Source organism: Passer montanus, unplaced genomic scaffold, assembly GCF_014805655.1.
Source record: "Passer montanus isolate IOZ18808 unplaced genomic scaffold, ASM1480565v1 scaffold132, whole genome shotgun sequence".
In the NCBI taxonomy this organism is placed as follows: Eukaryota; Metazoa; Chordata; class Aves; order Passeriformes; family Passeridae; genus Passer; species Passer montanus.
Genome location: NW_024360055.1, coordinates 239,288 through 254,963, shown reverse-complemented (window position 1 = coordinate 254,963; position 15,676 = coordinate 239,288). Strand labels below are relative to the sequence as shown.

At 44.3% G+C, this 15,676-nt stretch overlaps 1 protein-coding gene across 5 annotated transcripts in view; it reads right to left on the bottom strand.

Annotated features, from left to right (window-relative positions):
- The window catches only part of SRGAP2 (SLIT-ROBO Rho GTPase activating protein 2), a 100,556-nt gene that overhangs the window by 29,573 nt on the left and 55,307 nt on the right, over positions 1 to 15,676 (bottom strand). For 3 of the 5 annotated variants that reach the window (XM_039699395.1, XM_039699393.1, XM_039699396.1), the window contains 5 exons: positions 13,180 to 13,404; positions 11,444 to 11,545; positions 10,420 to 10,617; positions 3,745 to 3,829; positions 955 to 982 (listed from right to left, as the gene is read on the bottom strand). In XM_039699395.1, the coding sequence (XP_039555329.1) occupies positions 955 to 982; positions 3,745 to 3,829; positions 10,420 to 10,617; positions 11,444 to 11,545; positions 13,180 to 13,404 (638 nt within the window). The remainder of the gene's footprint in view (positions 1 to 954; positions 983 to 3,744; positions 3,830 to 10,419; positions 10,618 to 11,443; positions 11,546 to 13,179; positions 13,405 to 15,676) is intronic. The other 2 variants (XM_039699394.1, XM_039699398.1) reach the window with 1 other exon arrangement.

The following is a 15,676-nucleotide window of genomic DNA, read 5'->3' as shown; positions in this document are numbered from 1 at the left end:
CCCCGAATCCACCAGTCTGGAGATGGGGTTTGTGTTTTATTAAAGCCCCACCAGAAGTTTAGTGCTGGGTCTGGGATTGGTCCTAATTAAATTAAAATGGTTTTTTGTCTGTGCCCTCCATCCTGCTGGAATCCAGGCACAGCAGAGCAGCACTGGGATCAACTGGATTCCCATGAATTGGGAAATCTGGGCTCCCAAAATTCCCAATTTATGGTCCTCAAGGCTGTGGATAAGCCCTGCCCAGCCCCTGGGCCTGGCCCTCTCCCAGGACCAGGGATTTGCTTGTAAAAACCTAAATCTGGAGAATGTTCTCCAGGTGACAGCACCAAACTAAGGAGTTTCTCTCACTTCTCCATCCTGCTCTAGATCTGCTCTAAATACACTAGGGCAAGAAAAGAAATGTGTTTACATTAATTATATCTTTATAATTATCTTTATAATTAATATATATATAATATTGATTATTATATGTATTATATCTAGTATATACGTATAATTATATCTATTATGTATTATTATAATTTTATTTATGTATATATAGAAAAATAAAATTATTACTATTTACATATTGTATTTAATTAAACTTAATACAGATTTAATTGAAACAAATTATATATTATATATATAATATATATATAATATATATAATATATATAAAATAGAAATTTAATTTATAATAAATTACTACATTTAATTAAATTTATTAAATTCCTGCCCCATCTCTGGAAGAGTTCTAGGCCAGGCTGGATGGGATTTGGAGCACCTGGCACAGTGAAAGGTGGCACTGGATGTCCCTTGATGTCCCTTCCCACCCAAACCACTCCATGGTTCCATTCCATGGCTCTAAATCAGTGTATTTTCTATCAGACACATATCCTGGGCTGGGAACTGATCTGGAATGACCAATTTGCATCAGATTTTCCTTAAAACCACAGCTCCCTGAGCCACACCTACCTGGCCAGGGCACAGTCCGTCCGCTGACCTGTGGAGGAGACCAAGAAATGCAGAGTGAGGAGGGAGGGCTGGGAAAATGCTTTCAGCATTTCTGTGCACAGAATTTTGGGAGGAGATGGAGAAAAGCAGAGGAGAGAGGAGGGGAAGCTCCAAGGACAGCACCAAACCCAGCTCAGCTCCACCAAATCCAACCAGGAGCCAGCTCAGGCTGTCCAAGCACTCCCGTCCCCGGGAATTCTTGTTTTTAAACAGAAATTACCTCCCCGAGCATTCTAATTGTTGACTTCTGCCAAAAAACTGGGCTTGTCAGTCCCTCCCTCCCTCCTCCCAGGGGAACTGGTGGGGCAAGAGATTCTACTTCCCACAGCCCCTCAGGAGGAGTGCAAACATTCCCAGATTTGTCAGCCCACAGCCTGAACGTGCTGGCACCAGAGCTATTTTGAGAGACAGACGTTCAGCGGTGTTTTTTATAAACATATTTATAAAAAACACTCCATTAACTTGTGCTGAGTTTTCGAGGAAGCAGCAGCCAAGCTCAGGACTTGCTAATTCAGCATCACCTAAAACATCACAACAGAAGAGAAAGGAGGATGTGCTGTGGGAGTGGGACAGGCCCATTTTTTTTTGGTGAAAAAATCAGTGAAACCACACTGATTCAGTGTTTCTCACACTGATTCCCACCAGCTGAAAATCCACCTTCCCTCCTGTTGTCTTCCTGCTCCTGGGGAGATGGAAGGAGGAGTGAGGGAAGCAGCTAATTGCTGATGGCTGACAATTAGTCGAGCACATCTTGATAGCCACTTTTGCTCTCCCCACGTCAAGCCAAAACAGTGCATAATTTACATGAAAATGTTATTCTGCAGCAGAATTTCCAGCCATCTGTCCCCTTTTCATCATGGAATATTCATACAGAGAAATTACACGGCTGTGGCAGCATCAAGGGGCTCCTGCATTAGGGTGACAAATGGGGACAGGAGGCAGGGACATAATTACTTGCAGAGAGGAGGACTTGCTGCTACTTTTATTGCTGGAACTTGTCATCTTCAGATTAAGGCAATTTGCACCACGACTAAAAAATGTCACCTGAGCATGGGGCAGGGAGGAGAATAAAAAATAACAACCCCCTGAAGCTCCCAGGCACTGAAGACACACAGCTGGAGGCACATTTTCCTGCAAAGCTCCTAACCATGCTCTGGGGACGTGTGCAGGGAATTTTATTTGCCCATTTCCCAATTAAGTGACATTTTATGGATAAATCTAGCCATGGTCCCCAGTTTGTAGCATTAACCTGCTCCTGTGGGTTGGGGAATGGGATGTTCCTCCCCTTCCCAGCTCCTTCTGATCTCACAGATGACAGGAGGAGTTTTTTTGGGGCTCAGCCTGACACTCACTGGGTCCCTTCACAGAGCCACTAGGAAAGCTCTGGTTTGCAAAAAGCAAACGAAGAAAACAGAAGCAGCCTTTAAATCCCCACAGCGATACAGAAATCACATTTAATTTCCTCTCCTTTCCCCCCTAGCACAGCTTGAGCTGGGGTCAGGGGCAGGCAGGTTAAGAGGAAACAGGGCTGGAATGCAGAGGTCAGCCAGGACCCAGGAATGTCATCAGTCAGGGGCAGCACTGCCACTCACACATCTTCAGAGGCACAAGAAAAATGCCCCGAGGACACAAAACTTTGCCTTCAGCCACCCTTTCTTACAGGACAGCTGAAACTTTGCCTTCAGCCACCTTTCTTACAGGAGAGCTGAACTTTAACCAGCCCAACTCAAACTGAGGCACATCTTCCTGGTAACACAAAACTCTGAATTACTGCAGCAAGAAGAATTCCAGTTTTTCAGTGCATTCTCAAACTGGAAACAAAGCACTGCAAAGCCCACGTGCTGGTTGAGTTTTCATGCAGCAGATTTGCACACCAGGAGCTGGGGGAGCTCAGCTCAGGCACACAGCCCTGCTCCAGACCGAGCCAGGACTGAGCTGAGCCACTCTTTGACCTGACATTTCCACTGCTCAAACCTTCTCCTCTGCAAATACAAGGCAGGTTTCTATGGAAACTTGGATGCATAGTTGAAGTGTTTTTGGCCAACAGGATTTGCCCATACCATGAAGGGAAAGAAATCTGCCTTTGTTCTGGCTCTAACAGCAAATGAATATTCAGTTCTGGCTGCTGCCCCCTGACTGATGCCCTCTAGACAGGCAACATATTTCACATGCTCTGAAATCTGTTTGTGCTTCTCCTAACAAAAGCCTGGGCTCAGCATTGGGGTGAACCCACAGAGGTGAGGAGCAGCTGAACTGCCACAGAAATGAAGGCTAAAAATTCCGAATTATGAGTAAATCAGCAGGTTTGGGCCAAGAGAGATCATGAAGAGCCCACCAGGATGGTTATGAAGGAGGGGAACACAAATGAAGGCTAAAAATTCTGAATTATAAGTAAATCAGCAGGTTTGGCCCCAAGGAGACCATGAAGTGCTCACCAGGACGGGTGTGAAGGACGGGAACACAAATGAAGGCTAAAAATTCTGAATTAGGAGTAAATCAGCAGGTTTGGCCCCAAGAAATCATGAAGAGCCCACCAGGATGGTGTGAAGGAGGGGGCAGCACACAAATGCACATTAGTGCCTCACTCATCACTTTGGTGCTCACCATCCATCTCCCTCATGCAGATCAGAGGAATCAATTAATAAAACATCAGCAAGGCCACTGCACCACTAATCCAGGGCTGCCCCCTCAGCTGAGGAGCTCCATAAACACCCAGCCTGGCTGGGAGCTCTGCTGGGGACACACACTCACTTTCTCCCAGGGTCTTCTGCAGGAGGTCGTGCTTGGCCTGGAGCTTGGTGATCAGGTTCCTGCCCTCCAGGTACTCCTTCATTTTCTGTGGAGAAAACAGCATGGTGAGGGGACAATGAACCTCTCTGGTCAAGTCTTGGGGGTGCTGGATTGTGAACATGAGGGCAGTGACACTGAATTTACAGAGTGACACTGAATTTACAAAGTGACACTGAATTTACACAATGTGACATCGAATTTACAGTTACTGAATGACACTGAATTTAGTGAGACACTGAATTTGCAGAGTGACACTGAATTTAATGTTATGACATTGAATTTATAGACTGACACCGAATTTAGAGTGACACTGAATTTAATGTTATAGAATGACACTGAATTTAGTGTGACACTAAATTTACAATCATTGAACACTGAATTTGCAGAGTTACACTGAATTTGCAGTTAGAGGGACACTGAATTTACAGCTATAGAATAACACTGAATTTAGTGTGACACTGAATTTAAAGCTATAGAATGACACTGAATTTAGTGTGACACTAAATTTACAGTCATTGAACACTGAATTTACAGAGTGACACTGAATTTGCAGTATTCATGGTTAAAGCATGAACTAAGTCCTGGCTTAAGGATCTGGGCAAGCCTAAAGCTCAGGCCACTCATATTTTGAGCCCAGCCAAGCCTGGATCAATGCTCTCAGAGGCCTTTGCCAACCTTAACAATTCTGAAATTCTGTTTATTCTCCATCTGCAGGGCAATTTCCATTGTTCCACTGTGGGATCAGCTGAATGTTTGGCATCTCTGGAGCCATCAGAGGAGCTGTCATCATCCCTGGGCAGGCAGGGTGGGATGCACTGAATGAGCAATCTGTTTAACCAGCTAAAAGGCTGCTACTGTGCTTATTCTCTCACTTAACCTCTCTCACCCCACTTTACTTGTCAGACCCTGCGTGCTGGATGATCCACAGGGCTGCACAGGACAAAACAAATAAAGATATTATTGAAGTTCAGATTGACTCTGGCAGTGGAATATTGTACAGCCACGCAGGCGTTTTTCCCACTGCTCCCTGATTTTCCACAGCTTTGCAAATGCTGATTTATATATATATATTTTTTTTTTTTTGCAGTTCTTTCATCTCTTATCTTGCGGCTCAGAGCAGTTTTATTTATCTTCAGTGAGCTGCAGCATGTGAAATACTCTGTGTACAGGGCTGTCCATGTTATAAATGGGACATGCTTGCATTCAAACCACAAACTCTGCAAATATCACAGAGCACTCTTTGGAATCCTGAGAGATCTGAAAAATTCAGCACAAAGGATGAGCACAGAGACAGGATCCTTATCTAATAATGAAATGTTCTTGTAATAATCAAACCCACAAATGGTTTTAGGTGGGCAGGGACCTCAAAGCTCATCCAGTTCCATGGGCAGGGACATTTTTCACCACCCCAGCCAGGCCTGGACACTGCCAGCTTTCCCCAGTTTAATCCACTTCCCTTCAGGTCTGATCTGCACAGTAAGAGTGCAAATCCTTGAGGAAAAAATGGATATTTTTAATAACAGGAGAGCCTGGACCCTGCTTGGCCTTTGCAGGAGCAGCAGGGTGGAAAGAGTCAAGTAGAAATATGTACATTAAAAAATATATATATACAAACCACATACGATATAGATATTAAATGTTTTGTATATTAATACAAAATATTTTATATTCATATATAGTATATATACTATATATATTAATATATATAGTAAATAATAGTAAATATTGAATATTTACTATTTAATATATTTAAATAGTTTAAATACTTAAATAAAATATATAATATATAAAGATTATATATAAATATATAAAATTTCTATTATATGTACATATATTATATATGTACAATATATATAGTATATATACAGTATATGTATTATAGATATACAATATATTTTATATAAAAATCTATGTTAATATATATTAATATATTAATATTATCTATAAAGAGATATACACACTGAGGCAGTAGTGAGGGAGAGGGAAAACCTTCCAGGAACTAAGGAAGTTTCCCCTGAGGGCTCCCCAGCCCTGGTGTGCACTGACACAACAAACAAAAATGGCTTTAATTAACTGCCAAAAGCCTGTGTTTTATGTCCCCTCGCTTGACAACATTGAAAGAAACATTTCACAAGAATTTAAGTCCCTTTGGAAAGTCTCAGCATTTCCTGCTTCCTTTATTAATATTTCAATTTTTTTTTGTTGTTCTGGAAGAAAACAGGAAGCTCCCTCGAAAAATGAATTACATTTTTTGGGGGGAATTTCCCTGTAGAGTTTGCCAAGCCCTAACTGTATTTTGCTCAATCAGTGAACTTTTTGAAGAAGAAAATATGATGAAAATAAAAATAATAAAATAAAATGATAATAAATAATATAACTATACTAATATAATATAAACTATATAAACTAGAATAATAGAAACGTAATAATAATAATACTAATGATAATGATAATGATAATAATACTAATGATGATGATGATAATAATAATAATAATGATAATAATAAATGCTGCGAAAATAACCAGTCTGAAGGGGGGAGCTGAGGATAAATCTGGTTCTGGGGAGCCTCAGAGTCACAGGTGAAAGGACAATAATAATAATAATAATAATAATAATAATAATAATAATAATAATAATAAATGCTGCAAAAATAACCAGTCTGAAGGGGGGGAGCTGAGGATAAATCTGGTTCTGGGGAGCCTCAGAGTCACAGGTGAAAGGACAGGAGGGTTGGAAGGCTCAGCTGCAAACAGAAGCTTAAAGACCAGCAGATCAACTCCTCTTGGCAGAGTTAAGCTCCCCTTTGAAGCAGATCTAAACACTTAAGCCCAGCCTAAGGTGGGTCAGGCAGGGCAGGGCAGAGGCACTCGCTGGGACTTGCAAGGCTCCAGCTTTGCATTAAAAACATCAACAGGTACCAGGGGTGGCTTTAAAGGAGAAAAAAAATGTTCCCATCCACTGAAGAATTTAATTTTTTTTTACTGTTTCCTCATGCCTAACATTCTGTTCCCTGCCTGTTGCAAGGATGCTGATGAAAAAATAAAATTAATTACAAAATAAAGCTTCAGGCTTTTCTCAGTGAATTACAAAGATCCATTAACCCTGGATTTTTGGCGTAATAAAAACAGACAAAGGAAAATAAAATCATCAAACTACAGCAGAACTCCTGAGGATTTCATGTGGGGCTGGAGCTGGGCTGAGTGCAGCCAGAACAAAGCAGCAGAAAGGTCTCTGGGTGCCCACATTTGAGCACAGGACAATTCAGAGGTGAAGATCAGCTGGGAGGCAGAGCCAGGAGCATCTCGCACCTCCAAACCCCGGCAGGGTGGGCACCTCTGAGCCAAACCCTGCAGGATCCCCAGGCAGAACCCAGCCAGGGCCTGCCTCCCTCCCTGTCTGGGACACAGAAAAACCAGTTCTGCCCCTCTCCACGTCCTGATCCATCTCCTGTCAGGAAAACTCTGATTTTCCCCCGTCACCTCTCCAAGAATAATTCCAAACCAGGCACTCAGCTGAAGGATGGGGGGACTGGATCCACCTCCCAGGGTCAGCACCCAGCTGCAGGGCCCAAAAGCAGCAGGATTTTATCCCCCATTTCCCCATCCATTCCTAGAGCAGCAGGATTTTATCCCCCATTTCCTGTTAGAGCAGCAGGATTTTTTTCCCCCATTTCCCCATCTCTTGATAGAGCAGCAGGATTTTATTCCCAATTTCCCCATCTATTCTTGGAGCAGCAGGATTTTCCCCCCATTTCCCCATCTCTTGATAGAGCAGCAGGATTTTATTCCCAATTTCCCCATCTCTTCTTGGAGCAGCAGGATTTTATCCCCCATTTCCTGTTAGAGCAGCAGGATTTTCCCCCCATTTCCCATCTCTTGTTAGAGTAGCAGGATTTTTCCCCCCATTTCCCCATCCATTCCCTTAGAGCAGCAGGATTTTCCCCCCATTTCCCCATCTCTTAGGGCAAAACTAAACCCCCATTAATCCTAAAGCACTCCACCCAACCAGCACTGCTCTGCCTCCTCCTCTCCCCAGAGACAAAACCCCAACATTTCACCCCAGAACTCAAACGATGCAGGTTTAGAGGTGGAAGAATGGAGCCATTCCCCCCTTCCCAGTGCCCAGGTGGGGCTGGTGCCAGCTGAGCCCTGCTGGGCAGCCGTGCCAGGGTCCCTGGCTGGGGAAGCAGGGCTGGAACCATGGCAGCAGCAGCACATCCTGCATTTTGGCTGCATTTTGGCTGCATTTTGGCTGCATTTTGGCTGCATTTTGGCTCCCTGAAGTCACTGCTGCTCCCCTGCCTTGGCCACCTGCAGCAGCTCAGGGCTGGGGCCATCCTCCCCTGCACACTGGGAAGCTGAAATTAGCCTGAATTCCAATTAAATTACCCTGAATTCACATCTCCCTTCAGAGCCCAACAAGGAATCCAACAGCACTGGGATGTGCTTCCAGTGGAAACAGAGATTATTCCAGTCTGGAGACACTCTAGAGCGGTATGCATATTTTATGGAAAAATACTTTTGCTCAGGATTTTCTCCTGGGAAGCTGAGAAACCCCGGGGAAAAAGGAAAACAATTTTATCTCAATTTCTTCTCCTGTGTTTTGCTGCTTTGGAATGTGGTTGGGGATTGTTCACCCACAGGTGATTGTTTCATTGGTTTCATGTGAATTATCGGTATGCATATTTTATGGAAAAATACTTTTGCTCAGGATTTTCTCCTGGGAAGCTGAGAAGCCCCAGAGAAAAAGGAAAACAATTTTATCTCAATTTCTTCTCCTGTGTTTTGCTGCTTTGGAATGTGGTTGGGGATTGTTTACCCACAGGTGATTGTTCCATTGGTTTCATGTGAATTATTTTGACTTATTGGCCAATTAAAGCCAAGCTGTGTCAAGGCTCTGGAAAAAGTCATGAGTTTTCATTATTATCTTTTGAACCTTCTGTAAGTATCCATTCTGTATAATATAATATAATATAATATAATATAATATAATATAATATAATATAATATAATATAATATAATATAATATAATATAATATAATATAATATAATATAATCCTTTTAAAAACATAAAGTCAAATTCATTAGTTCTTCCTTAATCTAAAAACCCCATAAATACAACACTCCACTGAGTATCTTTCCACTAAATTCCCATCATTGTATTTACCCAAGAGCTCTGCCTAGGAATGCAGCACATGGAATTTCCTCCTTGAGTCACATTAATATGGAATATTCTTTTAAATCAGCATTTTTCTTAAAGTTCCTATCCCCCAGCACTCAGCACATCACGAGGTAAAAGGGAATTAAATCTCAATTCTGCACTGCACTTTGTTTTTTATCCCCTACACAAAGCTCTGCCCTCAAGCCTCATTAATACCCATCAGAGGGTTTTATGAGACACTGAAAAAGCTCCTCCTCAGAGATTCTGAGCTGGAAATCCTTATCAAGGCTATTTATAAGCCTGGTCAATAACAGATCAATCCAGCATCTGATCAGGCTGCTTAGGAGGGTCTCTCTCTAACACCACACAGAGAAATATCCCATCCAAAGTGAGCCCTCCTTCTCCTGTTTGAACTCAAAACAGTTCTCTCTAGAGAGGAAATGCTCAGAGTTCAATTAAAAATCACTTTTTTGGTTCCATAACCCTGGGCAGGGTGGTCAATCCTGCCTTAATTGAAGCAGCTTCTCCACCCACTTCTCTCAAATTCACCTTCAGTGCAGGATTTTGGATTTTTCTAAGCCAAGGCCTAATGATCCATCCTGCCAAGTTAGTGCCATTTGCACTGAAAATTCAGATTTTTAACAAGCAGCATCATTCTGGGAAGAAGGTGAAGGATGCCCAAAGGAATGACAAATTCACCAGGGTAAGATCCATGACTTCCATCTGCTACTCTGAAATATTTTGAAACTGGAAACAAATTCAATGCTTTAACATAAATGTGATGTAGGAAAAAGACACACAGTCTGGCATAAAATTCAATACCAAAAAGCTCTTAGCATCTTGTAAAAAACACTGACTCAATGAAAAGCTTATGCAGGCTGAAATTGTAAGATGATAACAAAAAATGAAAGAGCTAAACATGCTTTCAGTTTGCACTAGTTTTGAAATTTCATGTTTACAAGCTATTAAGTTCTTTCTGTTAACACTCCTTTTCAGATGCAGAAGAAATCAAATTTGACATGATTTACCCACAGACTACGTTTGAATCAACACAGATATCCCAAAATATTCCCAGAGAACTGAGAGCACACATTGCTAAACCCAACACGCTTCCTCTGCTTGCCCAAAATCAGCGAGAGAAGCATTTTTTGTAGGACAAGAGCATCACTTTGCACTCTGTTGTGAGGATCATTCTGAGTAGATCTCATTGGAAATTCCAGAATCATGGGGTGGGATGGGATGGGATGGGATGGGATGGGATGGGATGGGATGGGATGGGCCAGGGAGGATCCTAAAGATCATCCAGGGGATGGGCAGGGACACTTTCACTACCCCAGGCTGCTCCAAGCCTCTCCTGGCCTTGGACACTTCCAGGGATGGGGCAGCCACAGCTGTACCTCACCACCCCCACAGGGGAGAATTTCCCAAAAGAGAAAAAAAATCCCTCTTAAACCGCTAGGAATCAGCCCCTTACAGTGAAGTAGAACTGCTCAGTCTCCTGCTGGTTTGCCCTTCTCTTGGCAATGCTGGGTTTGCTCATGAACGTTTCCGACACCGTGGATTTCACAGATTCCATGGAGTTGCTGTACTGGAAGCAGTCGGAGACATCGAAGTCCTCGATGGTGACAATGTCCTGGATTGTCTGCAGCGTGGCCTCCATCGTCTTCTTCACCTGCCCAGCAAGAAGCAGAGAGCTCAGAACCTCCAGGTTTTATGTTGTGAGTAAACAACAGAGGCAGGGGAGTCCCCCGGAGCACTTTGCTAATAAACAGATATTACTGGTTGCACACCCTGGGTGCTGTAATTAATTCTGGCTCATTAGCAGCACAGTCCATGCAAGCACAGAGCTGGCAGCACCCTGAGCCTGCCAGGACTCCGTGCCAGGATCTCAGTTGTGATCTCAGGGAGATGGAAAGAAATTCAACCTCAAAGCAAAGAAAGCTGGAACCAAGATTCTCTAATTGTCTTCTGCAACTGCATCTACTGGGCATCAAATGTTAATTACAAACAGGACTCTGCTGCACTGTGCATTTTTACTGAAGGCCAGAATCAACTTTCTAGACATAAAAGAGGTTGCAAATTTTGCCCCAAAGTTCCTGAACACAGAGGTGCAGAGATCAGATCTCCATTCCTGTCATCTTCTCATCTTGGACAGCCAATTAAACAAAAATCACTTAACTCAGGTTATGCAAACTCACTTCAAAACATTAAATTCCTCCTTTTCCCTTTGCTATCCAAATTCAACTTTGGCAACACAGCCAGTCTTATCAAGGTAAGGATGGGAAGAGAGATATGGGGGGTACTTTAAAGGATCCTCTCCACACACCCAACTTTCCTGTGAGATCACACTGTAATTAATGCACAAGATGCTTTGGCCTTGAATTTTACCACAAACATTCATACTAAAGGACCACAACGACCAGATTCTTCCATAATCAGTGCCCAACAACCACTGGAAGTGGCTGAGAGGGGCTGCTGAGCTTTGGTTATGAACTGACCTCTTCATTCTCAATCTTCAGCGTGGACAAGCGGGACTGCAGCTGCTGGCACCTCTGCACCAGCTCACTCTGCACTGGCTGCTGGGCACACAGCTGAGACTCCTGCAGGGGAAACAGCACAGCAGAGCACTGCAGTTACTCCTTCATTTATCAGACACCAACATTCTCTCAAGTGCTGAACTTTAAAACCAAACCCAGTTTTAAAATCCAGGTTGAAACCTGGATTTCAAGCAGAGGAGAAGGTTCTGCCCAACTGCAGCTCCCTGCCTGGGAGGAATGACAGCCAGCATCAAAGAGGAGCTAGAAAACATCACTGCTTTCAGTGATGTCAGCTCAAAGTGTGCTTTGGAAGTCTGGAGGTGCTTTTTATCCCATGTATTTGGATAAATCACATCAAAAATCAAGAATTGGGCTCAGTGCTTCAGCCAGGCATCCTGGGGTAGGGGCACAAGGGGCTGGGATGGCTCAGCTGAACCCCCTGCACAGCACAGCAACAGGCACAGGTCGCTCTTGAATGAATCCAGGGCAGCTGAAATCAAAAAGCTCAGGCTGGGGACCTGTCCCAGGCCCCAGAACACCGAGGGTCCCTGAGCTGCTCAGAAAGGCTCTCACTCCACAGCATGAGGCAGCTTTTTCCTTTCGTTTTGTTCTGGGTTTTGTGTGGGTTTTCTACATAAAACACTGACCTCACTGCCTGAGGCTGTTTCTTCAGAGACAGCATTGAAAACGGGAGTTTTATCCCACCCATGCACACACAGGATGACATATTCTGATTTAATCTGCTGCGTGCAGCACCATTGCAACAAGACCATCAGCTGCATTCCTAAACACTCCTCCAGCCTTGGGAAGCAGCAAGATGAATGATTCAGTGAATGGGAGCTGCTCCTGAATGAGACTCTGCAGGTAATTCCTTTTCTTCCCACGATTTTACAGCATCAGAAGCACAGAAAAATCCAGGGAATGTCATCTGCAGTCTGAAGGTTTCACTTAAAAGGGGAGAGACAAAGAAGAGCCTGGAGCACAGGGCTGTAATTCCCAGCCCAAAAGAAGAGGCTGCCTGCAAGAGACCATCCTGCAGTCTGGAAATGCAACCAAGTGACCTAAATTGTCACACTGTGCATGTGCTCCCATCCAGAAGCAGTTTCAGCTCGTGTGACTTTCAACAGCTCCCAGCTGAGCTACCACATCTTGATAAACCCATAAAAGAGAGGGGTTTGCCCTGCCAAAAAAGAGGAGTCCTCTGACAGCCCTGGCTCACAGAGGATGCAAAAAGCAGCATTTGTGCTCTCAGGGTGCACATTCAGATGCTGCAAAAAACCAGCATTTAGTTTTCTTATATTGGCCCCTCCAATCTCAAAATTCAGAGGTTGTCTTGGGGATTAACCTCTAGTTTAAGCAAACCTAGTAGATTTCCTACTCATATTTAATATTAAACCTAATTAAGCATTTTCACATCCAGTGAAGGGCCAAGGATCAGGATCAGGTCAGATTTAACAGCAGCACTTGCTCCTTTTCCCAGAATCTTTGGGGTTGCAAGGGACCTCTGGAGATCATCCAGCTTTGACAGCCAAAAAAGTAAAATTTAGATACCTCTGCCATGAACCTCTGCTTAATCTTTACCTCATCTCCCACCTCCCAGGCTCCCAAAAGAGCCAAGCAGGCAGCCCTGGTGGGGATCAATTAACCAAAAACGAGGCTGATAAACAGGCAGAGCTGCAGGAGGGACCCGCACTGACCATGTCCCCCATGTGTGGCTGGAACTCAAACTTCATGGGGGGGCAGAAGACGTTGTTGTACATCTCCATCAGCCTCTGCTTGTCACTGTTGGCATCCAGGTTCTCCACAGCATTCTCAATGGCATCCAGCCCCTCGTGCTTGGACTGCTCCAGGTTCAGCTCGGCCGACAGGAACGTCCTCAGGGCTCGGTTGAGGCTGGCGTGGTAGCCCAGGTCACAGCACTGCTGGAAAAACACACACAATTCCAGGTGAGTGAAGCTCCCAGGATGGGGATCTGAATGGTTCCAAAGGGCAGGAGTTGTGTAAATGGGGAATGAGCTGTGGGGTTTGTGTCATCTGCTGGGTGGGAGGGAGGTCCCACGTCTCTCACTGTATGCACCCAGCCTGTAACCCCATGCAAATTTTATCACCATGGTGTAATTATAGAGCTTAAATTATAAACTGTAATAGAAGCTGAAATTATTGTAACAGTTTGTGGGGTTTTCTTGGAGATTTACAGACTTATTTTTCATGGAGTACTAGAGACCCATTTCATCCAAAAATGAAGTGGTGAAGTTCAACAGCAGGGCCGTGGATTTCCCTAAATTCTACCCTGACTTTTAGGGGTCTTGCTCCTATGAAAACACTCCAAAATCCTTAAATAACATCATTCAAAGGAAGAGGAAAGCAAGGCACTGAAGTGCTACTGGAGAGACAAGACACAGGATTTGGATCGTCTATAAAAGCCAATCTGCACCCAAATAATTCCATAATTGCAGCAAACTGCTTCTTTCCATGTATTCAGGCAGGAGGAGCATGACCTGGACATGAAAACAGAGTCATCCAAAACCCAGCAGCCAGCAGTTGGGATGATTTCATTGCTGGGGTGAAACAGAAGAGCAAAAAACTTTGAAGCAAGAAGTGGTTATGGTCAAGAATTTCCTGGCTGTGGCTGACACTGGGATGATGTCACTGGGAGACAATCAAGCAGCTTCATTTCCACCACGGCTGCAGAGCCAAGTTTTCATGTTTCAGAAGGGGGGGGAAAAAGGAGCTTTTCATTAGCATGAGATCAGAACCAGCCTGGATTTTTCAGCCATCTCATCAAGTGAGCAAGAAGGAGCCCACCTTGTTGGAATTACAAGCGAGATTACATCCACTAGGAGAATATCCAAAAAGGAAAGAAAGAGACCATCTGCTTGATTGCTGTGCTGCTCTGTAAGCAAAATTCACATGAAAACTCCTCCCAGCCCATCATTTGGGTCTCATCACTGTCATTGTTTGCTAACACAGAGGGAAAAAGGGGGGGAAAAAAGGAGGAGGGGTGTGGGGAGAGGGAAGAGAAACTGCTGGACCAGTCCCTGCTCCCACAGAATTCCTGCCACCGAGTGCTGGAAGGCTGGCTCTGGTGCCAAACAAGCTGTGGCAGGTGTGAAGCCTTGGAAAAAGAGCTGCAGTTGCTGGTTGGGCTGCAGGCAGAGAATTAAGGGACTTTACATTCAATCAGAAAAGAACAAAACCAGCCAAGCGAAAAAAAAATACCCACAACAACCCAAAAGCAAAACAAAAAGCAAAATAAAAAAGGCTTGATTGAGGATCTGCACGTGTGGAGGCAGCCTTGGATCAAGAGGCACTCCCAGCTACTGCTCACTCTGCAGGGCTGGTCCTGCAGCCAAGGGGGAAGATGGGACTGGGACCAGGACCAGGACCAGGACCAGGACCAGGACCAGGACCAGGACCAGGACCAGGACCAGGACCAGGACCAGGACCAGGACCAGGACCAGGACCAGGACCAGGACCAGGACCAGGACCAGGACCAGGACCAGGACCAGGATCAGGATCAGGATCAGGATCAGGACCAGCTCAGGTTTAACAGCAGAACTCACTCCTTTTCACTGAATTTTTGGGGTTGCAATTTTTGGGGTGATCTGGAGATCACCCAGGCCAAGGCAGGGTCATCTGTAGGTGACACAGGGACATGTCCAGGTGGGTTTGGGGTGTCTGCAGAGAGGGAAACTCCAGCACCTCCCTGGGCAGCAGTTCCAGGGCTCTGCCACCCTCATGGAAGATCCTCCTCACGTTGAGGTGGAAGTTCTTGTGCTGTAGTTCATTGCTCCTTGTCCTGAACAGAGCCTGGCACCATCCTGACATCCCTTGGGGAGATGGGCATGGACTGATGGGATATTTTATGGATTGGTGGGATATTGGTATGGATTGATGGGAGATTGGCATAGATTTATGGGAAATTGGTATGGATTGATGGGATTTTGGTATGGATTTATGGGAAATTGGCATGGATTGATGGGAGACTGGTATGGATTGATGGGATTATTGGCATGGATTGATGGGATATTGGTATGGACTGATGGGAGATTGGTATGGACTGATGAGAGACTGACATGGATTGATGGGATATTGGTATGGACTGATGGGAGATTGGCATGGATTGATGCAATATGGATGGGAGACTAGTATGGATTGATGGAATATTTTATGGACTGAAGGGATATTGGCAAG